The sequence below is a fragment of the Numida meleagris genome, chromosome 10 (genome assembly GCF_002078875.1).
Source record: "Numida meleagris isolate 19003 breed g44 Domestic line chromosome 10, NumMel1.0, whole genome shotgun sequence".
Taxonomy (NCBI): Eukaryota; Metazoa; Chordata; class Aves; order Galliformes; family Numididae; genus Numida; species Numida meleagris.
Window position 1 is genome coordinate 7,112,769 of NC_034418.1, and position 27,676 is coordinate 7,140,444.

At 35.0% G+C, this 27,676-nt stretch overlaps 1 protein-coding gene across 1 annotated transcript in view; it reads left to right on the forward strand.

Moving 5' to 3' along the window:
* ITFG1 (integrin alpha FG-GAP repeat containing 1) overlaps positions 1-27,676 on the forward strand; it is a 75,252-nt gene that overhangs the window by 15,098 nt on the left and 32,478 nt on the right. The window contains exons 7-9 of the mRNA XM_021408309.1: positions 8,207-8,262; positions 10,928-11,012; positions 25,033-25,127. Coding sequence (XP_021263984.1) covers positions 8,207-8,262; positions 10,928-11,012; positions 25,033-25,127 — 236 coding nt within the window. The remainder of the gene's footprint in view (positions 1-8,206; positions 8,263-10,927; positions 11,013-25,032; positions 25,128-27,676) is intronic.

The window sequence follows — 27,676 nt, forward strand, 5'->3', positions numbered from 1 at the left end:
TGTGTCTGTCAAAGTTTTGTGGGTTGTACATCTATTTTTAAAAACATTTTTACTATTTAGAAATTTGTTATCTCTTAAAATTTCCTGTGTGAAGTGACCTCCTGTTACCTCTATTACTCCTCTTGGTATTGAACACTGGGCAGGAACATGGGCGGTTCCTGCTACCTTTTTTAAGACAAAACCAGAGTTGATTAAATTACTAGCTACGTATTCTTTTTATGTTGCTGGGATTGGTCTGTCTTTGCCATTACTACTTCAATTATATTGATGAAGTAAGCTATAAATAATAAAAGAATAAGTAAGGATCTCTATAGAAAAGAAACAGCAATTTTATCTTGTTTTGCTTGATCTTTCTAAAAGATTCCCATCACCTCTGCTAACTGCTTAGTAGTTAAAAGATTAAAATCACTACAGTGAAGTATCTCAAAGGCTATTCTTTTTGAAATTTTTAATTATATACTGATGTATTGATACATTAATATGTTTTTTATGGGAATCAGTAACTTCATATAGGTGAGAAGTAAACTGGTTCTGCCCCACCAGCTTTTGGTTGATGAAGCACTGAACACAAAAGTAGATTCTGAAAATACTCTTAGCACTGAAAGTGGTTATCTTCTGTTTCTTGAAACAATATTGTTGGCTTCATAGTGAAAATAAACACAGCTTTCTGTCTGAGAACTTGCATTTGAAGAACTAAAACCCAGAGGAATAGTCCCACGTGGTCTACCTGTTCAGATGCGTTATCTGTTCAGCATACAAGTACTTGAGAACTTTTCCATTTAAATTATGCTTTTGAATTAATGCATATAGTTGTTTTTTTCTGTAGTCGTTCCCAATAATGAAAAGGGATTCTAATGCTAAATTTTTTTTGTTTATAATAATTATCTGTTTTACTGAAGAGTTCTGGGAAACACTTATTAAATTTAAAACAAAAAAAAATTGAAGACCAGAAACAATCCAGAATCTCCTTGTTATAACTACATTTCTTAAAGATGTGCATACAAAAATTAGCTTGTATGGAACATAGGAAGTGCTTTGCTTAGACTTTTCAGAGGATGAAGTGAGTGGGAAGAGTGGTTCTCATAATTACTATTTCATGTTATTAACACCAAAAATCAATGACAAGTAAATTGGAAATTGATTAGCATTGGTAGTTGTGTTGGTTTCTATATTGTAAAAACTAAATTAGCGCAGCTAGGAAGTAGATGTAGTCAATGTATGATACTGATGCCAATGTGGAAAACCAAATCTGAGAACCAAACTAGAGGGCTGCTCTACTTGCATGAAAAACTTATGAACTGAGGCACAAAATTGATCAGGTACTAAGGTTTGGTTTGCCATTTCCTTGTAGTAAAGAAATAAGACTATGTACAAAATCTTCGTATAAAATTAGGTTTGTGCATATAAGTATTCATAGGGACTAAAAAAAGTTGTAAATATATGTATTTTCTATGTTTAAATATACTTTTCATTTTTTTCCCCTATTGGTGGGTTGATGTTTAGTGAAAACAGGGAAAACTGTATTTTATTTAGTCCTTAGACCTTGGGGCATTTAGTGATTTTAATACAGTTGTCCCTTTAACCATCCTGTCAGTGCTTGAAGCAAAGAATTTTAGTTCACTTTATTTTTATTTACCACTATGTACAATCAGACATATCCACAAATAACTTCCAGTTTAATGTTGTGCATGTTAGAAGTATGCACAGACATAAATGAGAAAATCTTTCATACATGTTTGGCATGTACACATGCATGTTCCAACTGGTTAATAGCTTCTTTTGTAAGGAGGAGGCTCAGACTTTGTGCATTTTGAGAGTGCTTAAAAATATGAGATTTTCCTCTTTAGTAACCTAGAGTTCTGAAGCAAATGTGAAATGAAACTGTAACTTAAGAATATTGCTTATGCCTTGGCGGTTTCTGAAGATAACTGTAGTTGCTGAAGCTTTTAATTTTGAAATAAGGCCCCCTGACATTAAACAGAAAGGTCAAATCAGTTATTAGTGAAATGAACACTCTGTCTATAAATAGTAGCGTTTTTTATAACTCTTAAAAGTGAACAAAAATAACAAGGTTAATTAAAAGTGAACTTGAAGCAGCTTCTGTATAGTTTGCCTTTGTTGTGATTTCCTAGTAATGCTAATAAGTAAGAGTAATATTTGGAAGTAGATTTTGTAATACTGTCTGCTCCAGTAAGGTTATCTGAATTATTCCAGTTGGGCTGAAGTCTTCTAAGCTGTCTGTCTACCTCTGTGCTGAACTTGTTCTGCCCTTCAGTTACGCTTGCTTACCCTCTTTCACAAACTGAAGCGTGTTTAGTATTTGGTAACTTAGGGAAAATTTTCTCAGAATGACCTAGTACTTGGTCTTGAAACATCGTTCCTGAAAGATAGCATGAACTACATAAAGTTTACCCAGCTTGAAACATGTTTTAGAAATATCAACTGCTTTTTTTTGTTTTTTTTTTCTTCCCCCTCCTTACTTCCTATTACTGCGTTCTAAAACATCCATGTGTAGTGAAAATTGTCAGGGATTAATGAAGCTTTTCCTTCCATGCATTTTGCAGCCAAAATTCTGAGTTATACAGCATTAAAAAAAAAAAAAAAAGACGACATTGTGGGAAGAGTAGAAATGCTTTCGTGTTCAAGGAGTTCAAATCCTGTCCTGCATTTTTAATTCATCTGACACAGCATGGAATTCCACACAAAAGATATAACATGCTATAATTGAACACTGGATGCTCAGTATGTGATTTCTACTGGGCATCCTTATTTTAAGAGTCTGTCATCTGAGACCCTGTAGGAAGAATGCTATGCTTCTGGTGCCCCCAGATGGGTGATCAGAAATGTTAGTAGTTATGTGCTGTTCTATTAGATGTACTACATGAAAAATGGTCAGCAGTGGTTCTAACTCAAGGTATGGGTGCTCAATGTCCAAATTATTATTTCAGTATATGCAGACATATGTGGTGTGGCTGTGGCATCAATACAAGGTAGATCTGAAAGCACTAAAGCTGGTGCAGAGTAGTTGTACAAGTTTTACTTATCTTCCTGAAGAGGTTTTTCATTCATAACTGGGCCATATTTTGATACAATGTCAAAACTAGCTGATCCCATCAAATAAAGGTGGATGGAGCTGCTGTCATTCCTCTGTAGTGTGCTTGTAGCTTATTGATGCTTATTAAATTAAAGTATAACTGAATTTGCTCACCAAATCACTTGTGAGGAAAAGTGAGGCTGTGAATAAAATGCCAATGGTTTTGTGTCACAGCCTGTGCCAGGTGTCGTCCGTATTGTATGGTTGCTTTGGTTGGTTTTCAGTCTCATGGTTTTAAAATGACAGGTAGCCTCCTTGATTCTTTAACTTATTGGTAGATTGCTGAACTCTGTTTATCAATTTTCCTATTATGTTGTTTTTGTTAACAACTCCCTGCTAAATCAAAAGTAACAAAACACACTTAAATGTGAGCACGCTTCTCTTTGCATTTGTTTAAGAGAAACACTTCCTCTCTGATGATAATGCTTTTCTTACTTGTAGCCATTCAATTGCACTGTAGGCATTAAATTTTGGGAAACCTCCCTGAATCTAACACGAGGCTCTCCCACCATCCCAGCTATCAAGGACTTATCTTTCTTATATCATGTCATGAAATAAGAACAGCAGAACTCCTCCTGCACACCTAGTCTAGTGGTCCATCCAATGATCCCTGTGTTCTTTCTCTGGCAGTAGGAGAGTGGCCAGACTGATTTTTATTTATTTATTCTGTGGCCCATTTTCACTGTATATCTTCAGAATCTACACCTTTCATAGTGTTGTCAAGATAAATCCATGCCTATTGTGTTTAGTATCCATTTACGTACCTACGATCTAGTGAAAGTATCCAGAGTAACACTTTCATATTCTGTAAATAATATTCTTGAGCTCAAGTTTATTTCATTTTATAACCTTGGGTTGTAAATATCTCATATTGTGCTGCCATTAGGTTTATTAGCAGTTGAACAGAGTGGTCCAGCACTCCATGCTTTATCTGTGTTTTTTAAACTTGCAGATCTGTGTGCAAATAGTTTTGTTTTCTTCAGCTGAAATAGCTACCACAGCTGCCTCCCAAAGGTGATGTGGCAGTGTGTCTTTAAACAAGTGACATTTCCCTAGCATTCGTAATATGATATGCATTCCTTGTGGGAAGGAGGTGTTCAATTTTCTTGTCTTTGCTGGAAGCAAAACAAAATTGTGCAGTTTTCAAGATGATTAGTGTGTTAAAATACAAGAAGTATAGAACTGTGTATGCTGCCATGCCACCCAAGTACTAAACGTACATATCCTAACATGTTTGTTCCATATTTTCTCCTGCAACCTCCATAATTTCCTCCTGCAATATTAAAGAAGGTAATAATGATAGACCAAGGAAAGCAGTAGCAACACTTGTACAATACACCTGCTATGGACACTCCTCTTTTGGGAAGGAGGTGCTTGCAGATTGCTTGCTATGGTCGTTAGGGAAAAGATATTTATAAATATCACACTTATTCTTAATGGTTCCATCTTTAATTAGTTCTTGTTCCTAAGAACCAAAAGAATACATGATAAAGTCAGAATCTTAGAATAAGTTAGGTCTAAAGTCACCTTTGGAAATCATCTGGTCTAAAAGACTGCACCAGGCAGAGTGTTTTTTTTTCTAAGGCTTGGTTTCTTACAGACATTTGCAATTCTGAACTATTCAAATTTGTAAATAGTTACTTGAAGTGTCTCAGTTGCATTGTTTGAGGTATTTTTACACTGCTTAAAAAAAAAAAAAAAAAGCAAATGCTTTTATGCTTGCTTTGAAATCTGATGTTCTAAATGGAAGACTCTTTCAGATATTTAAGCCCAATTTTCCTTTAGTGCCCAAGGATTTATTCCCCAAAACAGGCATGACAATTTGAGATGTGTAGTTTCTAAGCAGGCTTAAAGACAAAAAGGACAATTGGTATTAACATACCAAGTGAGTTGGTTCAACTGGTTCTCGAACTACAGGTGATGTTGCTGTAGCGATGTTAATTTGCCCCATGGGAAATCTCAGCTTGTTGCTTTAACTTTGGAGCAGTGTGGCACTAGCTCATCTGCTATTTCTGGAAGATAATCTGTGATCCTTATCTGCCTTCGCATTTGACCAGCGCAGTGTGATTATGGCAGCAGGCTTGGAGCTGCTTTGGTGCCTTGATTCCATTGGCTGTATGTAGCATTACCACCCTCAAGGTAGCAGAAAGGGGGAACAGAGGAATATATAAAGAGGGGAAAAGGTCAAAAGTAATCTAGTTGCTTTCAAGAGAAGCTGTTCTCGGGGTTGTCTTTAGAGGTGGGAGGGAAGTTCAGTGTGAAATGGACATGTTGCTGAATTTAATCATCTTAATGCTACTGTAGCAGGTGATATTCAGCAAGTGGTTTGTACAGTGGCTGAAGACTTCAAATGTGTGAACACCTCCACTTTCTTAGCCTAGTAAACATTTTAGACATCTTGAATTACCATCTTTGCATTAGTTCTTTGTAGTTTGACTTAGATTTAGTGTCATGATTTATTCCTCCTACGCTGCAGATAGCTAAATGCAGTCCTTGTATTTATTACCATGTGACATACCAGCCACTGTGGGATTCTCCCCAGTTCCCCCCGCCTTGTTTGCTGTTTATCTGAAAGCTACTTTTGATTCTGATCCTAACACCTGAGATTTTATATGCCTGTTCTTCCTCGTCTTTCTATATTGTTTCAATTCCCTGGGCAGTTACATTTCTGAATATTTCTATATACTTATTATGAAATCAGATTAAGGAGGGGAAAGGGCAGCAGGGAGACGAATATAATCTGCTCCTGACTGAGGACTGAGGGGAAAAATTGATTCTTTTTGTTGCATATTTTTACAAAGTAGGTGTATATGTGTAATATAGAGTACCTGTGCATACTCTGTTACCAGTAATCCACTGATACTTGAGTGAGCTGGTAGTGGCTGTTGCTGCAGATCAGGATAAGAATGCTTTGTAGTACACTTGGCTGCCCTTTTTGTCCAGTCACTGCTGAGTGCCTAACTTTCTGTCACCTGTTTTAGATCTGTCTAGGCTAAACAATATGGAATGCCTTTTGCAAAACATGGCCATTATGCTCTCTGAGGAGTAGTGATGCATTTATTCTGTGAAGCTCAAATGAAAATGAGATAGATTTCTACTTAGGAATAGTTTAATTCATAGTAATGTTTATGTGACTTCCCATTAATCTGTTAAGAACACTAATTTCTCTTTATCTATTTACCTTCTATTTTAAGGATACTGCGGGTGCTACTGTATTTGTGCATTGAAAGAAATATTTTTTTTTTTACTGGGAAGTTGACATAGCATGCTGCACTAGCATAGGCTTTTACATTGAGAATGAAACTCCACGTAAATTAAATGAAACCCCATCACATGTTAAAACAATCAAGAGATAATGCTGTTTTGTTTTTGCTGTTCTTACTTCGAACAAACTTTGTTTTAACCTTAGATGGTTTAAAGAGCTGAAGACTTTGTAGTACTTGTAGCATAACTCAAATCTGCCTTTTGTATTTGTGTTTTTTTCCTCGCCTAGAAATGTAACTGTGTTGCATAAAAACGTTGTGTTTATTTAACCAAGCAACTCCTCAGAACTGGACTTCCAGCAAAACAGCACTAGGTGAACTGTGGCTTGTGTTAGCAGGTGTGCCATTTTGTCTAATTCTGAGATAGAGCCACAAAACATACAAGCACAGCATTCCCATGGGGTCCCCAGGATCTCTCCTTGCACAGAGGATTGGGCAGGGGCAAGGCTGGCCTGGCAGTTAAATGTGAGAGGTCAGTTCTGTGGGCTGTGAAACTGAGTCAGAGATGTTTTGGGAAAACAGGTATAGTGCCAACCAAAATTTCTGCTAAAGGTTAGGCAACCAATTCTATTTTCTAATCAAATACTGATCTTTTGCTGTATATTTAAATATAATCTGTATATGATATAGTTCATAACGAATTACAAATTGCAGTACAGGTTACAGCATGGGCATACTACTGCCCTACGTGGAATACTTACTTGAAACTAAAAAACTTGTTAAAAAGATGTAAAAGCTCCAATTTTTCCATGTTTTCCTCTCTTCTAGTCCCCCACCTATCTGAAGCCCCCCCCAAATATATTATTTGAGTATTTTATGGTTTATATCCATGTTAATGAACAGTATTGCGCAAACTTCCTTCTACATGCACAGTTAAACATTCGAAGCTTATAAATGCTTTCTAAGTTATATCTTCAGACTGTTTCCATGACTTCTAACTCCTTCTTGAAGAAATGCTTAAGCAGCAATACAATTCATTCCAATGAAGCACGTTATCATGATAAGTCTTTTCATGTGAGTGCTCTAAAGGAAATTGCCATTTCGGGTATTCAGGAGAATAAATTAAACAGTACAGCCTTCACAGTTCAGGGTAGGGAAGAAGGAACCTGCAAGCAAAATCTTTTATTATTTTATTTCATGTGGGGTTTTGTGGGTTTTTGTTGTTGTTCTTTTATTTATTTATTTATTTTGCTTTGTTTTGTTCTTGCTTTTTTTCCCTGGCAGACAATGCCTCTTATTGTGCCACTTGACATTCCTTGTACAGCTATCTTCCTGCTTACTCAGTAAATACCTCGGGGGATGGTGTTATCTTTTATATTTTTAAAACTCATCTTTTTCAAATCAGAGAAACCATTGTCTCCCATCTCAGATAGTGATAGTTTGAACTGGAGGGAAAAGAAGGGCAGTAGAACAGAAAACAAGTGCTTAATTCTAAAAGGATGTTTTTCTTAAAATCTTTAGTATGCTACGCTTCATCTCCTTTTTTTTTTCTTTTGACATCTTTAATGCACCTCTTTGTTTCCCTTTTCCTGAATGAGCTCCACTTTAAGTAGACATGATCAGATAAATCCTCTGAAGCACTCTTTCACATTGTTTTGATATTTAAGAGAATTTAAGTGTAAAAGAAGCCTGAAACATTTCTCCTCCTTTTCTACTCCTGTCAACAGTGTATATATTGCTTAACTTTACAGATCTAAAATAAAAAGATGATAGGTTTTTATTTTAATTTTGACTTACTAAAAATGTAATGATGTATACTACTTTGTCTGAAGCCTGTTTCTGTCCTCACTCTTAAGAAATGTTCTTCAGTTAACATGAAATATTTTATTTCTCTTGTTTTTATTCTCAGATTTGTTCCTTACTACATCAAATCCTGACATTCAGTTTGAGACATGGATAAATAAGGTAAGAGAGAAGACTGAAGTAACGGTGATACTCAAATGCAGGAACATCAAACAGAAAACCATATGTCCACGGTTTACGGGCATTTGGCCTGGTTCTGTGACAAATGGGGTGGGGAACCCACTCCCCGGGAAAGGGAAGAGGGAAAAAAGGGTAAGGAGATGGACCTGGGAGCAAAACAGCAGCAACAATCTGAGGAGAAACAAACTAATTTACTAAATAAGATATTGAAATGCAAAGTAACGCACTGTAATACAATATAATTACAGTTTAAGCTGATAAATACAATACAATGAGAGAGAGTGTCCAAAATTAAAGTAGGCCTTACTCTAATACTGATGATAAGACAGCTGGGGAGTGAGATGCTGCTGGGACGAGAGACGGGCGGAAAGAGAGAGCAGGTCTCGTGATCTGCAAGTTTTTATCTTTCCCTCTGACCAGAAAACAGTAACATGGGACCAAAGTCCCCTGGGGAATGTAGTAGCCCTTCTCTTCTGAGAACCAGGTACATACACTACAGGATGTTATGATGTGGAATACCAACAACCGAAAATCATAAAACCATGACACCATAAAAGGCTGTCTGACGTTCCTGGTTTGAGGAACAGATCACTCGAGGAGATCTTTTACTCAGCACAAGTTTCTTTGCAGATTTTTCAACGGGACTACAAAGGAAAGCAGTCAGACTGCCTTCAGACAATGTGCAAGACCCCTGCTGTGTCATCTGCTGTTGTAGGCAGTTACTGACACTTAGCACAATGGTTTATGAAGAAATGGCTGATCAGATTTTTTTGTTCTTGTTGTCTCAAAGATTTAATTTCTTTAAGGAAGCTTTCTTAGAACTGTGACTTCAGATCTTGGGTAAGATTTTGTGGGACAGAAATTCAAAATCTAACTTGTAACCGTTAGAATACATACACAGGTTACAGCTGAAAAAAAATCCCAAGTCCTACATTAACCAGATATCACAAATGTAATTCAAGGATGGACAGAAACAGGTCAAATGATTATTTACTTATTTTGATACACTCCATTATTAATAACAACTAATAACGTTAATTGATTTGAAACTGAATGCATCTCTTACGCTAAGTATGTTCTCCAAAAGGAATATAGCTAAGAATACCAACATCTATGCATTAAAAAATTATTTTTTGTTATTACAGAAAATGCGTAATGTGTTTCTTATTAGGCAAGGAATGAGTTTTTTGAGACTGTATGTACCTGCAAATGTATCCATTGTATCACAGTCAGTCAGTGTAAAACCTGGGATATGGTTTTGTCTGTGTCAACATGGCCATCTTCAGCCAGCTGCTGAAGTCGAAGTGTAAAATGTTCATCTGCCAGATATTCTCCAAATACTCATTTTTGGCAAAAAGTAATGAAAACTGTACTTTGAAACATTTTTTTAAAGCAGTGGATCTTTTTTTATTTATATTTAGATCTTTTAACTTTTAAAATCTAATACTTCTGTTTTATACAAGCTTAAAAATGAACAGGTTTTTGCTTTGAAGAATTAAATCCTTGAGGGACTGAATGTTAGTGACTACACCAGGAATTTAACCTTCAACCTCAAGGAATCCCACGCTTTGGTTTTTTTTGCTTTTCTAAACTTCTGTTCTGAGCTATTTTCCTACATTATATACTTTGCATCAACAAAGGCTACAAACTTATTCCTGCAGCTAGATAATTTTTGAGATCTTATGAATAGATGTATGTACTGTTTTCTTCTAAAATGGTACGTGTCCTTATTAATATGACTTATTCCTAAAATTATTTGCTATTTTAAGATACATATTGAGCACACTAGGAGACGTTGTATCAAGGAGCTTGCTGTTGAAGCTTAGTTTTCCTTTACATGCCTCTTCAAGCCTTAGCTGTAAATACTGCTCAAGAGAATTCTCTCCATTTTTTTCTTTTTTCTGAGCTTTTATAGATTACATGTTGAGGAAAAGATGCGTAGTTAAACATCCAGGTACTAACTATCTAAAGCTGCTTTTGCAGCATATGTAATTGCTGTGTGTATGGTTGTGCCCATGTCAGTTTATGAGCTGACTGCAGTGACTAGAAGAGCGAGCTTTGAATTGTCTGTCTTAATTTAAAAAAAAAAGAAATTCACATTTTAAATAGATTTAGTCACAGTTGTGATCTAGTTTTATAATAAACAAAACTTAAGCATTCCTTTCTTGTCTTTCTGACAAAATGTGGAATACCATTTTTTTTGCAGGCCGAGGTTTTAAAAAAGACTTAAAACAAGACCAGATGTGAAATCAAGATATTTCCTAAGTAGAAGGAAAATCAGAAGTTCTAATAGTTTTGTGTGTGTGCTTTTAAATATTATCTATCTATAAAATTACATGTCACTACATAAATAACATTAGTATTCTTAATCATTTAATTATGGCTTAGACTCTGTTGCTAGAGGCCCTGTCTGTTCCTAAAAACACAGAAAAATATGTGGACAATTGTATCTAAGCAATGTTATTATTGGATTTCTACAGGATTCCATGAAAGATTAGAAAAAAAAAATCTCCTTTTCGAGTGCATTATTTTTGTAGCTGTTTCTTATCTACATAATCTATTCTTTATTCGTATGTATTGGTTTTGGTTCAAAAGTCAAGCTTTATCACTTGATCTGCAATTCAGTTTCTCCTTCTTTGTTTGATAGGATGGGAACTTCTCTAAACCTGAAAAAAGTAAAGCAAAGCCTAGTGGTGCAGTGGTTGTTGGACAGTCTGTATTTGCAGATTTTGGTGAGTGTTAATTTTTAAAACTACTCATATGCCAGGTGTTTCTTTTTCACAATCTAGTTAGCTATTCTACATCAAGGAATGATTAAAGGTGTTTAAAATTTGTTTAATTCTAAAGTTATTTTCTGGTTTATTTGTTTTTAACGATTTTAGATCTATGTGACTGTAAATCTTGAAAATTCTGGGAATAACATACTAATAAATTCAACTAAATTTGACTTCAGCTATTCCAGTGCATTCTGTATCTTCCGTATATATTTTCTGAGGGCCACACTTGTGAATGTGTACGGTTTGTTTTAGGCATGGTACAAATATCAAAACGGTTATTATCAGATATATTTTATTTTTTGTGATTTTGTGGTTTTGTTGTGGTTTTGTTTGTTTTACCTGAACCAAGCAAAACTGCCTTCAATCAACTATGGCTCATCAACGTGTGTTTTGCGTTATGGACAACAGTAAATGTTAGTTTTGTAATTCAAAAAATACTTCTTTTGTGTATGCTCTAAACTAAAAAAAATTGTGACCCAAGAGAAAATAGTACAGGCCTAATTCTGCTGTGCTACTGAATATCAATAATTTTTAAAGAATGTATTTATTATATATCCCACTTCTTCATTTTGAGGCTGAGCCTGTCTTTAAACATAGTCCAATGGTAACTTTGTTGCATCTTTTTTATTATTAAATATTGTGAATAAAGAACAATTTTTAAAATTAGAAGTCAGATTCTATATTAGCCTAAGTTTCCAGTTCTCTTTCTGTATGCTGCTACTTCAAAGCATTAGTAAGATTTCTAGAAAAACTATTTCCTGACTTTCAACTGGAAAACATCTCTGCTGGTTAACTTCTCTTAGTCCTTTCTACAGCAACTATGAATGAGTTTACATATCACTACTAAATAAAGGTAAAACTTTAACAATTCTTTAGGTTCTTCTTTGAAATTCTTACCATGTTTTGTGAAATCATTTGCTGTTTATCTACAAATATAAACACTTACGTATAAATACTACATCTTTTGCAATTCAAAATACTTCTAATTATGTTGGATTTTTTTGTAACCATTTCTCAAGCTCATGTTCTGATTAATGTTTCTTAATACATGTTAAGTATGTAGCAGATTTTTTTTTTTTTATGGTACTATGTAAAGCAATCCATATGTAGGATATATTCATCTCCATGTTGGGTAGCTAGCAAGCCCAAATGTTTACAGCATAGTTTTAGAAATTTATCTTAATGGGGTTTTAATAAATCCTGGTGCATCTTGGCAAAGAGGAGTATAATTGTTCAGATATTAAAATTACAATTTTGAAAATGTCAGTAACGTCAGTGCATGCTGATAGAACGGTGCAGTACGCTGGGTGGGTTTGGTGCAGTCAGGGCAATGAAAGATGGCCGGTGTGGTTATTGCAGCAGCAGGAAGCCGCCATTGTTTCAGAGTTCCATCACAAATTGTTTAATGCTCTGCTCTGCTAATTATCATCAAACTTACAGGTGAAGCATCAATGTGAGACAGCAGTGGAGCAAAATTTCTAGTAAGAATAAATATAATGGGAGAGAATACATGCAGGAACTTGAGAAACACACAGAGGAACAGTGAATCTGGCAAAGAGAACAGAGAGGGAGGTAATAATCAGCATCATCTATGGAAGGAGATGCTGACTTTTCAGAAGCTGACTTTTTTGGACCTGGTTATTCTGGGAGATCTCTGTCATTTCACCTGCAAGAGAGAACACCCAGTGTAGATCTTGCAGTATGTCTTCCTCAACATTCCTGTGACCATCTTTATCTTTGCAGATGAATTCAGATCACACAAATCCAGCCAGTGTGAAGGAGGGGAAACTCTAGTGGTTTTTTTTCCACCATCTTTTCAAAGGTGTAACATAGAATCATAGAATTAGCTAGGTTGGAAAAGACCTACAAGATCACCTAGTCCAACCATCCACCTACCACCAATAACCCCACTAAACCATGTCTCTCAATGCTATATCTAAATGTTCCTTGAACACCTCCAGGGATGGTGACTCAACCACCTTCCTGGGCAGCCCATTCCAGCGCCTGACCACTCTTTCAGGAAAGTAGTATTTCCTAATGTCCAGCCTAAATCTCCCCTGGCACAACTTGAAGCCATTCCCCCTCATCCTGTCACTAGTTACAAATTTAGGTAGATCTCTTGCTATGCAGGTTTTCATTAGAAATGCTGTTTCTGAGACAGCAGTGTTTCTTGGCTGATATGAGCTGATGTTCTCCAATTCATTAGAGGAGACGAATGCTTTTTTTTTTTGGCTAAAAGATTAGGCTTGGGACATTTGTATGTCACTTCTACACTGTTAGTTTTTTTCTAGACCTTTTTTATGGCTGAGCATAGGTAATTTTTCACTTATAATTAGAGACTTAAAAAATGTAAATTAAAAAATGTGAAAGCGTAGAGAAACCTGATGCAAGACTTCTATATTTATGGACTGCTTAAAGGATAACTGAAGTACAGAAGATGTTCCAAACTGGCAATATATAGACAGATACTGAAGAATTAATGTACTTTTTCCTCTGTGTTGAAAAATTAATCTGTCATATTATGTCATCTGTTCAGCTGCAGAAACTGAGATTTTTATGACAAAAGTAAAGCAGCTATCTTCCTTCTTTGTTTTGAGGTATAGAGGTCTTTAATTGAAACTGCATAGGAAAAATGTGGTTTCTAAGTCAGCTTTATGCAGTTTCTAAGAGAAAAGGACAGAAGGAAGTTTTGGAGGTTTAGTAGGGTTTTTGAGGGCTTTATTTTTTTGTTAAATGCTTTGTGGACTTTCAAGTAAGGGTTGGGTGTAATAGGTTTTAGACTGCCCCCCTTGGCTGTAGAGAATAATTTGCTAAAGATGTTTCAGTCTCTGTATGTAGAAGGAAAAATTATCACCTGTAATGATGTCTGAAGGAACAAACTTGACAAAAGCTTAATATGGACTGTGAATGGCTATATCCAAGCTGGAAACGTTTTGATGAATGAAAATAGGTACAAAGAGATTTGTGATATCAATGAAGGAAATGAAGTGTGTATGCACTTTCTAGGGATTATATTTTGAATGAGGCATTAAGGTTGCCTAAATCTTCCCATGTCCAGAAGCTGCTGATGCATGTTTTAACTTTCCTGAGGAAAAAGAGTGCTGTAAGTGTGTGCATGTGTATTTTGATAAAGGAACAAAGATTATTCTGACAGTTAAAAAATACGTGCAACTATGATTTAGAAATTATTACTGGAGAACTACTGTGACTTCAATATTTAATTCATCTTTCTTCTGTTGTAACAGTTGGTAGGAAATTGAATAATGCAGCAGATTTTTTTTAAATCCATCTTCCCGAATTTCTCTAAAACAACAGATAATTATTTTCGTATTGAACAAATTTTTAGAGAATTCTGAAGTACTAAAATAACATGTAAAGTAATGAAGAGAGATAAATTAAATTCCATGTCTTTTTATGAAGTGCAGTCTCATAGAATTTGAATAATATCCCTACCACCTCCCCCCAAAATTCTACCTAAACCTAAATGCCTATACCTCACTACATTTACCACTTTGCTATGTCTGCACATGCCTAGGTGCTTTAAAAGGTAGGCATTTATTGCACAAGGTCTGTGTGTAGGACTTGAACATCTTCTTTTTTTAGTATTCTGTTTCAAAAATCATGAAATAACAGTTGTCATAAGTCAAAATGAATTCTAGTTATGATGGTTTGCAATTTTAAGTTGTAGTTTGAGGTGCTATAATAGCACCTGAAAAAGTTTCGTTGGATAACAAATCAGAATAGCACAATGAGAAAACATAAAATTAAAAGGTTGTGCTACCTTTCACCTAAGAAGCTTTTGAAGCAGAACCTACCATAACTCTCACAGCCTGCTCTGTGCATGCTACATCCATCTTCTGTGCTGACACTGGTGTATAGCTTGTGATTAGAAATGGGTTCAGTACTAAACTTGTTCTCATTTCATATTACTTTCTGCATTGCCTGTCTCTTTTCTTCCCTTTTCTTCATGTTTTCTGTATCTCATTGCTTATGTACAGGGCTCACTGTTCCACAGAGGTCTCAGAGAATTATGTATTGCTCTGTGCTTTCAGTTTTTTGCCCACTTCTCACTTAACCTTGTGCACGTCAGCCTGTAAAGCTACATCCAGTCCAGGTATGAGCTTGGGAGTACTTTATCATTTGAGCTGCCTTTTTTAGCTTTACTTCTGCCTTTCCTGTTTGTGCATTGTTGTATGTCTGCGGTCCCAAGATTCTGATTTACTGATCACATGTACATCTTAACAAAACGTGTTTTGTTGATAAGGTGAGCTTGTCTGACATTTTCTGCTTCCAAAATTTTTATTTGAACTACCCTTTGCAGCCAGAAGTTTTTATCTGTCATTTGAAGAAGAAATGGCAGAAAATAAATAAAGGGACATGTATTTGAGTAAGATCATGACTAGTGGCTGATTTGGGGTTAACTTCTCTTTTTTAAATTAAGCAAGCAAGTCGAGCAATAGCTATTAAATATAAATTATTTAGATAAATGGAGCTGAAAAAAATAACAATTAGATGTTAGTGTAATCTTAGCACAAAGTGTGTCTGAAGCACTCAGATAATGAATTTTGTATTTTCCATGAAAAAAAATGTATGCTTGCATGTCTTTAAGGTCTACTACATTTCCATACACATGTATTTATAAATGTATATATTATATATATACACATATTTATATTTTAACTTTAAAAATTGACAAATCTAGGTGTATGAATATGTTTTAATGTGGTAGACCTCAGACTTGTCTAAATCAAAACAGAGCGGGTAGCACCTCCTCTGTTACGGCATGGCAATGGTTTGTATGTTAACCTGACTAAAGAACAGTGGACAGTCGACAAAGTTGTATTGCCCTTTTTAAAATAAATAAAAAATGCTTTGTGACATATCTATTACAAATAGTATTTCAATTGATTAAGGGGAGTAGAGCTGGGCACTAGAGAATTCTGCACTTACTTGGCAGACACATTACTCCAACAAGTAAGTGCTCTTCATTCATTATTACTTTTTCTATTCTTCTCGTGTCACTATGGTAATTGCAGCGCAGTGGTTGCTATAGCAAAAATGATTAATCCTCCGTTGCTGTTGTCTGTGTGCTAGCAGAGGCTTTTTATACAATCTGCTTGTACCGATTTTAAAGGAAATTAAAATGTTGGAAGGACTTCTGATAAATAATTATGATTATAATTTAAATAATTGTATTTGACATTTTGGGGAAAAAATGTATTTGTTAAAGAAATGTAAGGATTTTAGTGAAGCATTCTGAAAACTAGACCAGTTTTTTTTGAGCAATGAAATGAATGTGAACCATATCTGGACACACAAACTTGTTATTTTCTTGCTGCATTGAAGATTAATGAAATGTGTCTTTAAGAGAATGACCCAAAATCAATTAGCATAGAATATTATGCTGTTGATACAGTCTAATAACTCATTTTTAATGTGAACTAATGTTATAACCGCTATTGACCTATGATTGGTTCAGTGGAGATTGATAAATCATCCTTTGTGATATCTGACGGAAGAATGGAAAGGTTTTATTCCTCGGTCACGGGTTTTGCTTGGTTTGGAGGGGAGGTGGGGGGAAAGCTGCTGTTTAATTGTGATGATCTTTCCAAAAAGAAACTAGATGATATTGTTGATAGTGTCCTCATGAATAAATACCTTAATAAATACAACATCTCATGCTTTCTCAGGTTAGCATTTAGCCAGCTTTTTACTTGCTATTTGTTTTTTTGGCTGCTGCTCAGTGGTCTTTGTGGTCTTCTCTAACTTCTGAAATGGTATTATGCGAACTTGCTTACTTTTTGATGAAGTGCGGATTAGGATTATTAAAGTTCTACTGAAGTCTTTCTGAGACCTAAACTCAAATTTTTCTCGTGTTTAGAATCTAGTCATACAACTAGTAATTCTAAAGCAATCTTCTCCGTTTTTCTCCTTACCAAGTAACTAAAGTGTTTCATGTATCTTAGAATGTTAGATGGTAGAAATGGTCTCTTTTCTCACACGTAATGATAGCTCGTTACTGCCTGCTCGTTATGTTTAAGTATAAAGTATAACAGAGTGCCTAACCTTAGTTTGTTTCTTTTCCTTAAGTCCATTGATTGCAGTATACAAAATGCATCTTGTTGAGAGATCTTTAGTTTATAGTAGACTTTGATTGTCCTGCTGCCAATGTTACCTTAAGTGTGCTGTTTTTCTGTCTGCGGAGTTGCATTACAATTCTGCAGCTTTTTGTTTTGTATCTCGACTTTCTTTTAGAATATAAACGTCCTTATGTTTTTCCCGCTCTTCAGAATGTCACGTCCTCGGATACAATAGTTATATATCAAACAAAATGATGCATTTTGCTAAATAGCATCTTTACAAAGTACTTGTCCTTTAAGCACTGTGTTCCTTTAGTCAGTAAAAGGACTCTCTAAAATTAAGGTGCAGGAAGACAATACTTATGTGTTTTGAAATACTCTGTGTATGAGGAAAACTGTTATTACTGTGATGAGTCTAGGTGAAAAGATGTAAAAGCTGATGGTATTAAAGAATTCTGAGGCACCTTAGATAAGGACGAAGTTGTTTTTGTGGTAGACACGCTTTAGTTCATCTGAAACAGCGGTACACTAAGCATTTCAAAGTAATTGCCATTGGTGTTTGTGCATTGTCAACTTCCGAACCATAAACTCCTGTCCTGCTTCTTTTTCCTGACCAAGTCTTTATTGTGACTTGGATACAGTACATAATTTTTGTCCATGTAGTTCCAAGTGTAGCTCCAAAGCAGTGTTCATTTCTGGAGGAAAAAATGTTTCCTAACTTGTGCCAAGTTCTTTCACATTTTGCTGACAAATGATAACACGTTGTGGGGGACAAACAAAAAAAGTGTTGCATAATACTATTTTTTGTATAAGGAGGTTATGCATTAAGAATTGCTTTCTTTCCAGTAATAAAATTATAGGGTCAGTATGCATGCCGTTTCTTTGTTCTTGCTGAACAACTCAGCATTGTAGTTTTATTTCATAGTATTCATGGTTCATAGAACAAAAGCTCTGTAACCAAAACGTAGTCACACGACTGCTTTTCCTTAAACAGCGTAAACCAGCCCTGCCACCACCACCACCACTATTTGTTAGCAAGTGAAAGCTTGGTACCACGTGCCTTTTAAATGTGTACTATTAGATAATTCCAGGCAGTTTAAGTGATAGTTCATGCTCTGTGTTTTACACTGTGAGATACTTGGAATGAGTAGATTTCAGCATGAACTACAACAGAAATTCCAGCGCTAATTCCTGTTTAGTGTGCAGGGGACTACTTATTTTGTTTTTAATCTCATATCACATTTTTAACTCATTTCTCCTATGTTTGAAAGTCTGGAAGTCTTTTTGTGCAGTTTACCTACACACTGTTTAAATACTTTTTTATGGAGACATTAATATGGAAAGATATAGACAAACCTAAAATCAACATTTTAATGTGAGGGATAGTGTTATTAAGATATTTTTTAATGTTCACAGAACTTTGAATCATCTTTAGGAGTTCTTTGCACCTATTTTTGATGTTGTGATTCATATTTTCTAAAAGCAGCTGACATTGAATATTTTAATAATGTGTAATTATCTTAGTAATTTATGATAATTATCTCTGTCATGACCATCTATTTGAATGCCTAAAGGCATATAGTGACAAAAGAATTCTAATCATTTTGTTACTTCAGAAGATAAACTTAAGATAATCAGCTTTCAAACAAAATAAAGTTCGTTTGAATATCAAACTCAGTTGTATTGGTTGTCTTCTTTTTGTCTGCCCCAGAAGAGAAGCGTTTTGAGTGCTGCTGTAAAGAGCTTTTTCCTCCTTATTTTCTTACTGCTCTTTAGAACTTTAAATGAAAGGTTCATGAGGAAGAGGAACAAGAACTGTACAGAGCAGTGAGTCATGAGCAAGTTGTAGGGATGGTGAAATAAAAAGCATACCAAGCTGCATTAGAATGTATTATATTAAACAGAGATGTCTTATGTTTATTTGGAATTTAAATCAACAGCAGAGAAAAGTTTCTTGGCTTTTATTGTTCTGTGTTGAGGGTGTTTTCTTTCACTTTTTTTGAAAAGAACTGGGAGGCCTGCACTAACAGTGCACTCACTGACATTCATCAGTGCTTGCTGAACATTTATGGGAGCACAGTGAGGTGGTGGGTGGTGCATTTCAGCAGTGGTGACTGCAATGGTAGATCGCAATTTTTAGGAGTGTGGCACGCAGGCTCTTGTTCGTCGCTGGTGAACGTGATTAGCCAGTGGTGGTGACTGTGTTGAACAACAGTGTTTTGTAGATGATGATTTGCTCTATCAAATAGTGTTATTGTGCTCTTTGTATCCATTGTAGTTTCCAAGGAAATAAATAAGACGCATTACTTCCATAGTGACTTTTGTTTCTGGCTCAAGACAATTCACATTCACTCAATGCAGCCCAGGCAAGCCAAAAGGTTGGACACTCACAGGCTATTCTTTTTCTGGATTGGGTTGGTAGCAGTTTGCAGATAGAGAAAGAAAACTTTGTGTTTCTGTGTCACCTTTCTTTGAAATGCAGTGAATAATGATTCTCATAAGATTCCTAGATTGCATAAGACTGCTAATTTTATCTTCACATATTTTGACATAAATACAGTTTTGCATCTGATGAGTGTATGGACTTTTATTTTTTCCTTCCCTTTTGACTGCCTAAGACACTTCATCTTGGTTAATAATGTAGTTCCCTGGTATCACAGTGAAACCAGAATCATGCTGAGAACATGATAGCTAGCAGTTATGAATGACATACAAATCAAAACTTGCTTTATTTTAAGCCAAGTGGTACTACCAAAGGACATTAGGGTATATTTAACCACATCTAGTGCTGTGAAGTGCATTGAAATTACAAGTAAGAGAGATTTGAGATTTCCAGCAACTTGAACTGAAATAGTTTAAAATCCATACAGTTGCCAAAAGATAGAAGATAGACTAGTAGACCTTGGGACCTGAGTAAAGATTCTCTTTAATCTCCGTACATAAATGTCATGACTGATTCTAATGTCTTGTTCTCTTGGTTAGTAGTTGTAGTAGAATGAAACATAAATTTACGTTCTGCTCATATAGCATTTCTGTACTGTGTTCTATACATTTTATAAACTGTATATGCTGTGCTTGACCAAATGAAGGCATTTTGCTCTTAAGATGGAGTATAAATCTTATGAGCCACTGGGCTATATGAAAATGCATGAAAACTGCATGCAGCTTTGCAAGAGTAATATTGTTCGCACGGTTATCAAGAAAAGACGTACTTGTGTTTAAGTATTAGTAAAACACTTGTGTACCTATGGAAATTTTATGTACAGGTGTGAACTAAAGCTGTGTTCAGTTTTATTTACACTTGTATCTGAGCTAGTTTGGAAATGGACAAATTTCATAAAATGTGAGAATAGTCAAGATCTCCTAACAGACACAGAAATGAACATTGCTGTGGTGGTGACTAAAATAAGGTTTACTTGCAGGTTCCCCAGAAGAATTTTGAAAATGGTTACATTTATTTAAAAAAAATAGGATGCACCATGTGGATATCAGGTTTAGCTAGCTGTAGATTACAGTACATTGTTAAGTAATGTTATGTAAGGTGTCTTTTTGCTTTTTGTTGATGGTGGTGTTTTTTTTTAATCTGAAAATTGTCCAGCGTATTTCATTTTACCTAATGAGCTCATCCAGCTGTTGTCACCAACGGCATACTCATTAGTAAACCCAGCAGAGCTTCACACACATTCTTTTCACCTATGAAAACCTGAGAAGCTGGTGTAAGTGTGCAAATGATGCTCCATTTTCATTTCTGGCTTCCTCCTTCTTTGTGGGGGAATCTAAATTCAAGATTACAGTTAAAAATTGAAGGTTGTTTATTTAAAATGAGAGTTAAACCAAGCATGAAGATGAGAAGAGTTAGCACCGTATGTCCAAGGTAGGTTAGTTGTTGCAGTGAGATTGAGCTCTTCTGTGAGCAGCTTCTGGGGTATTTTTGTGTAGTCCTCAAGATCTGAAGGGTTACGCCAAAACTTGGCATTTTAGCTGGTGCTTCAAGGTAGGAATCACACAAGGATTAATATTCAGGTTTTTTTTCAAAACTGGAAAAGCTTCTCTATCCATTTGTTGGTTTCGCACATTGCCTTTGAAAAGGCTTCAGAAATATAGGAGACATTGTATTTCTAGTTATTACAGGACAGGACAATGCAAAATAGCAATATAAAACTGGATAATGAAACATTCTGCTCTAGTCCTGTGCTTAGGGCTCTTTTTTTAGGGAGTTGTTTGTTGCTGGGCTTATTTAACAAATACTGAGGGAAAAATTGCATTTAAATAAATGCAATATTCAGCAATATTTTGGGTGGGTTTTATCCTTTTAATTGTTATCAAAAATGATAACTGCTGTAAATGATTAAAAAACATTATCTTTTTCATCAATATAATTTTTCTTCAGAAAATTACTTTTGATCAAATAACCTCAATAGTAAAGGAAGGATCTGTATGCTTTATAAGATATGCATTAGAAATAAAAACTAGAGAAAAAATAGGAGAAAATAGTATGACAGCATGAATGCTGGGCTTTCCTTCTCTTGATTGCTACTACTCTGTAACACAGTATTTCACCAATGGTGGGTTTTCTTAAACTGTTCTGCTGCACCTCTGAAGATATTCTTGTTTCACTGATATCCTGTTTCCAGCTACATTCTCACTGCTGCTGCTTGACTTGATGCCTTTTAAGTTTAAGATTTGTTCTGCCAGCTCTGCAGTATGAATATGTACCTAGCCTTTTTTGTTTAATTTTTGGATGCAAGATAATAATGGTAGTGAAGTTCTTCAGTAAGGAGGATTTATTAAGGACTCATTATGATGTGTACTCTAAATGTTACCAGTATTTGCTGCAAAGTTCAATGTTTTAATTGTCCCATCTTTCTTATGCTAGTTTCTTCCTAGTCATTGTGGAAGTCAGCAATAATGGGCACAATTCTGATTCACAGCATATAAAATGTTGATTTTGAATAATGTCTCAATAAATACGAATAAATATATACAAAAAAATACAAAATAGGTGTCCGAATCCAAAAATGATATTTTTGTGTGTTAGGCACATAGTAGGTAAAATGTGTAGCTGTATTTTAATCATCCAGTATGACAAATAAGCAAATGTAAGGGAGTTATTTCCATGTACAACAGGTACCACATCAAAAGCAGTATTCGTTCTTTAAATGTTTGAAGTGAATAGGAAATACATGAAAGACTATACAGTTAGGAGCCACTTGTAGAACTCTCAATGGAGGTGCTTTTATTTAGGTTCTCCTTTCTGTTATCTGCCTTTGAAGCTGGTAATTTTTCTGTCTCTTGACTGTGAAGGTAATCTTTAACATACTAAGCACTTCCAAGTAAAAAATTTATGTGGCTCGAGCTTGGAATTTCTTTTCCCTGCTGCTATATTTCTGTTTTCTCCCATTTGCTGATACTGGTTTTTACCTGATTACACAGTAATCAATTCTAGAGCTAAGTCAGCTGGTAGGACTATGCGCTTCTGAGGAGGAGAGAAAGAAATGGAAGTGGTTTTAGACAGTTCAGCATCCTTTAATTGAGCCCCACAGACTTTATCACTTGAAAATAAAAATGCTTTACTATAAAGTAACAGTTGTGTAGAGCCATGCAAAATGGTACTAGAAAAAATATTAATTTAAAATTGTTAACTGTTTTATGGAATTAGAAGTTTACAATAACATAAAGCTTGGTTTAAGGCACATAGGTTGTTCTTGCAAGTACACTGCAGTATTACTGAACTCTAATTAACCAAGACTATCAGAGTTACCAGCATAAGATAAATGTTTGTGACTTAAGTAGAGTCAAACATTTTATATTCTCCTCTGCTTCACAGCGTAACTTAAAATGAGACTGTCCTTGTTACTTTCTAACTAACCAAGAGCAAGAGAAGAGTTGATATTTGAAGATTCTTTGTCCTCATGAATTAAGGAAAATAGACTAATATTACTTCAGGCTGAAACTTCTGTAGAAGTGTGATTAGATGATTATGGCTTAATTTAAAGTTATATTTCACCAAGCACCTACATCTCTGCAACTTAAATCTGTTCTAGTAAAGGCTTCAGTATTTCTGTAGTTGATAACTTGCAAATTAGAGTTTCTCCCATTTTGAGTTCTGAAAAAGCCTGCTGCCTATGCATTATTTTATCCTAGTTCATGTAAGCAAAATTTAAAGCAAGTAACTTGCTTTAATTGTTCTACTTGAATGATGCAGAAAGGAAACAAACCAGCTTTGTAAGCTGGTGCTGATTTAAGACCTGTCAACTTCACTACTCATTATGTTAATTTCTCTAGGCAGAGGTGGCTTACTTTCCACTCTCTTTGGATGCTGACATACTGGATTTCTACTGCCTATTATTCTAAATTGTTTGTACTTGGTAACTGAGCCGCCATTATAATTTGGGAGGGGTTTTACTGTGAGGTAGAATAATTGGAGAGGCAGATGGTAAGTAGAAAACTACAGAAGGTGACAGTTTGGCTTTATCACTTGGAGGTATTTGGGGAAGTCTGATATTTTCTTCACTCCTCCTCTCCCTTATAACCCTCTTTTCCATCTCTCAGCTTCCTTACATAACCAGGGAGGGACCTACAAAGCTTAACTATACTTAGATGTATATACTATAAAATGGTTCTGCTTCATATAAATATAATCTGGCAGGCTGAGAAAGCATTAATTATGGTATAGGTAAAGCATGACAAAATATTTAGGTTCCAGTCAGTATTATATTAGGAAGTAGGGATATATTAACTTTTGAGGGTGATCTAGTTTTTATATAATTAACTAAGGAGACTTTGACAAGCAACTATACAAAATCCAATTAAAATATTAATACCAAGATGCTCAAAACTGTGTTATGGATATGGGGCAATTTGAAAAGGTGAATTTTGTAATACAGTTTGTTGGGGGTTTTTTGTATTATGGTTGGTTTTTTTTTTTTTTTACTTCATTTTATAGCCTGAAAAAGCAGATTCTCTATATTTTCCTGGTCTGGAGTATAACATCTCTGTAAGAAGTCACATTTGACATATTTGTTTACAGTTGCGACTTGCAGTGCTAATCATTAACGCAGCGATTCTAATTTCTCTCTGGCTGCTTACATTCAGCTGTTTCACTGTTCTTCCTACTCAGCCCGTACACGGAATATGCTAGGAAAGACTGCAAGATCAAAATCATATGATGTGAACACAGGAATTTCTCCTGGAGCAGAGAATGGAAAATCAATCTGCTTGTCATTATACACTGTGTGTCAGAATTCTAGAAGCAAATATGTATTGCTTGTTTAAACGTGTAAAAGCTCATTATTCTACTGAAGGTATTGGAAATGAATGTGCCAGAAGAACAGTCTTAATGATCTGTAATTTACTCAGATTTGCCTAATTCTGTAGGCCTGGAACTTACTAGCTGTTCTGTTAGACAACTTCCCTGTGCTGTTTTTTTTTACCTGTTAATGTAGATTAATGTATTATGTGTGAACTCATAAGGCTTAGTCTTCCTGACAGTGCAGGAGTTTAAAACAAGTTGAAAAACTAAATTAGTTTGTATGCTGGATTTGTGATGGTAGATCTATAGAAAAAGTAATCTTCTTCCCAGCTAATCAGAGGGAATGAGCAAATTACTAAGTATTTGCTCTTCTAAGTATATTACTTAACATCAGAAAAAAAATATAAAACTTCCTTTATGCAATGGGTCTATATGAAAATACTTGAGCAAAGATGACCTTCAAACAAAAGACCCAAATGGGATGAGAGATTACAATGGGTGGGGATTTTTAAAAAATATCTAGTTTATCTTGGTCTAATTTTTCACATTTAAAAAGAATAAATAATTCACAGCTGCTCATCTCTTGCAAGCAGAGTTTCAGATTTTGTAAATATAAATGGACTTTTTCTGTTCTCTTTGGCAGATGGTGATGGACAAAGTGAACATTTGTTACCAGTATGTGAAGATGAAAACTGTCAAAAAAGTGCCATTTACTTAACGAAGCTAGGAATGGATCAGGTATTGTGACTCTGGAATTGTCAGGGCAAAGGAAAATGCTGTGTTTATGAGTTAGTTAATATGAAATAAGAAAAACAATTTTTCTCTCCTGAAAAATCAAACTTCTTCACCTGTAAAGATACTGTGTAAAAGATTTTTATATATGTATTTTTATTTATTATATAAGAAATTATGGTCTTGACAGAAGAAGTTGTGTACCTAGAAAACTATATAATGGATAAGTCACAATGGAAAATACACAAGAAAATTATGAAGACTTCTGGTGAGTTTTTTTCTTGAGTACAAAACACTGCAACGTAAGCACCAAAGCTGCTCCAGTAATAGATAAAAAATAGATGAAAGTCTTGTGTTACAATTTGGAAGTAGAGCTAATTAATTCAAAGAAGCGTCTTCAGTTTAAGTTAGGGAGATATTTTTGTAGTAAAAAAAATAGATCTTCAAGTTGAACTAGTCCACACCTCTTAACCTGCAGTTCTATGGTATCTTTCATAGTTTGTAATGAAGTACATTTCCAAATGGTATCTAAGGATTGCTTACTCTGCGTATCTTCAATACTGCGTTTCTATTAAACTATTTCAGCTTTGTTTGGGCAAGATATTTCTTGTTTTGAGTGACATCGTTATAAAACTAATTCAGCATAATTTATTACTATGTATTTATTTTAAAGTGTGTGCTGATCTTGTTAAGTATTTACAGCACCTTGCTTTATAATACAATCACAGTTTACAACTTAGCCTAATGTTTGTTTGTTTGCCTTAATAAATGTTTTTACTACAGCACAATGTATCCTGTAAAGGTCTTGCTTATAACTGACAGCACTACCCACTGTAGTGTACTTACAGAAATCTATAATGCATTTCATACGTTTTTCCAACCACATTATGAATTACTGGTTATTCCTTTACTGACAAATTATAAGTAGGTTTTTTTTGCATAAGTTGGACCCTCTCTGATGTATGTCTCAGAATTTATAGATGAACATACTGTTCACTCAAGAAACAGCAAGGTGCCTCTTGTTATGTTCTGCAGCCCAAGTTTATGGGAAGGTTTTCTGGTTTAGAGTCAAAATTTCTAGAACACAGTCTATCACATACTTTCTTACCCACAAGAAAATCATCCTGTATTGGAAAGGAAATCACACAGTTACTAACTAGTTAAGGAAGCATAACTAGGATGGAATATACCAGTGAAGTGATGCTAGAAGAATAAGTGACTCTAAATTCGGTAATATATCTCTTTCAGCCTTCTAATCTTGGCATCTCTGTTCTTACTAAAGAATGTTTTCTTATGCACATACTGCTCTGTTTTGTATTTCAAATTGTCTGTGATTGTGATTTACAAAAATTTTTCCTATGGTAGCTGGACCTGGTTCTATTCTTGCTTAGTACTGCATGTTTATTGTGACGCTTAATGAAATAAGACAGTTCCATGATAGCATATGGTGTATCGAGATGAAACACGTAGCGATCAGCAATAGATATATGTACAATTTGTGGTTCTAAGCAGTTATGCTGTGGAGAAACATGCAGTGGCGTGTCAGGCTTTGGAGTTGTTGCTCTGTTAAGATCCTGTTTTGATAGATGTCTGTCAGTCTGCAGCGTATTTCCTTCTCATGCTGTTTTTGGCACAGCTGGATGGTTACTAGAAGGCCAAACAGATCTAAGAGAATGATTTCAAGGATGAACTTACTTCACCATAGGTTTTACTTTACTTAATGATTTAATCTTTTTAAGCTTAGATAAATTTTCTTCTTCTTGGATGATGGGGCCAAAGGACAAACCAAAGAGTTAGATTTGAGTGACTAAGATTCAGATGTACTAACAGTTGGAAAGAAGCAACAGAAGAATTGCTACCAGATCTGAAGAACAATCCCATGCAGTCTATCATATCGTGGTTGGTGATTGGCCACCATGGGCGTTTATATAAACATTCATCTGCAAGAGCTACAGACTATCACAGTTGCTGATTTAGTTGCTTTGCTCACTATCGCTTTATATCTTTGCATTTCTTTGTAGAACTCACAGTTGTGAGATAGATTTTTTTTAATGAATCATTTTTAAGTAAAAAACATTATACAAATTCAGGTTTAATCTTAAACATTTCATTTTGAACAATCGTAAAAATTTTATTTTGAATTTTGTTTCTTTAAAATAATGTTACCATATATGAGAATATTTAGAAAGTATATGACTACATACAGTTGTATTTTATGGCCTTGTTAGTGGTTCCATGCAAAATTAAAGACTATATTTTATTTAATGGTTCTGATTTCAATCAGTTTTTCAAAATTACGGCACTTCTGCAACAATATCATTGATCTTTTTCATGAGAGATAAGTGGTAAGAAGTCAGCCCTTGAAAATTTTCCCTCAGTCTTTTTAAATTTATTTATTTTTCTTAGATTTTTCAAACCTTCAGCAGCTAACAGTAACTAAATAGGCGCATATGTGTTGGAAAGCAAGGGTGGAATATGATGAAGTATGTATAATTTCAACTTAGAGCTTTCCACAGTGGTGTTACGAATCCTCTTAGCAGTTCAAATGCTGTAAC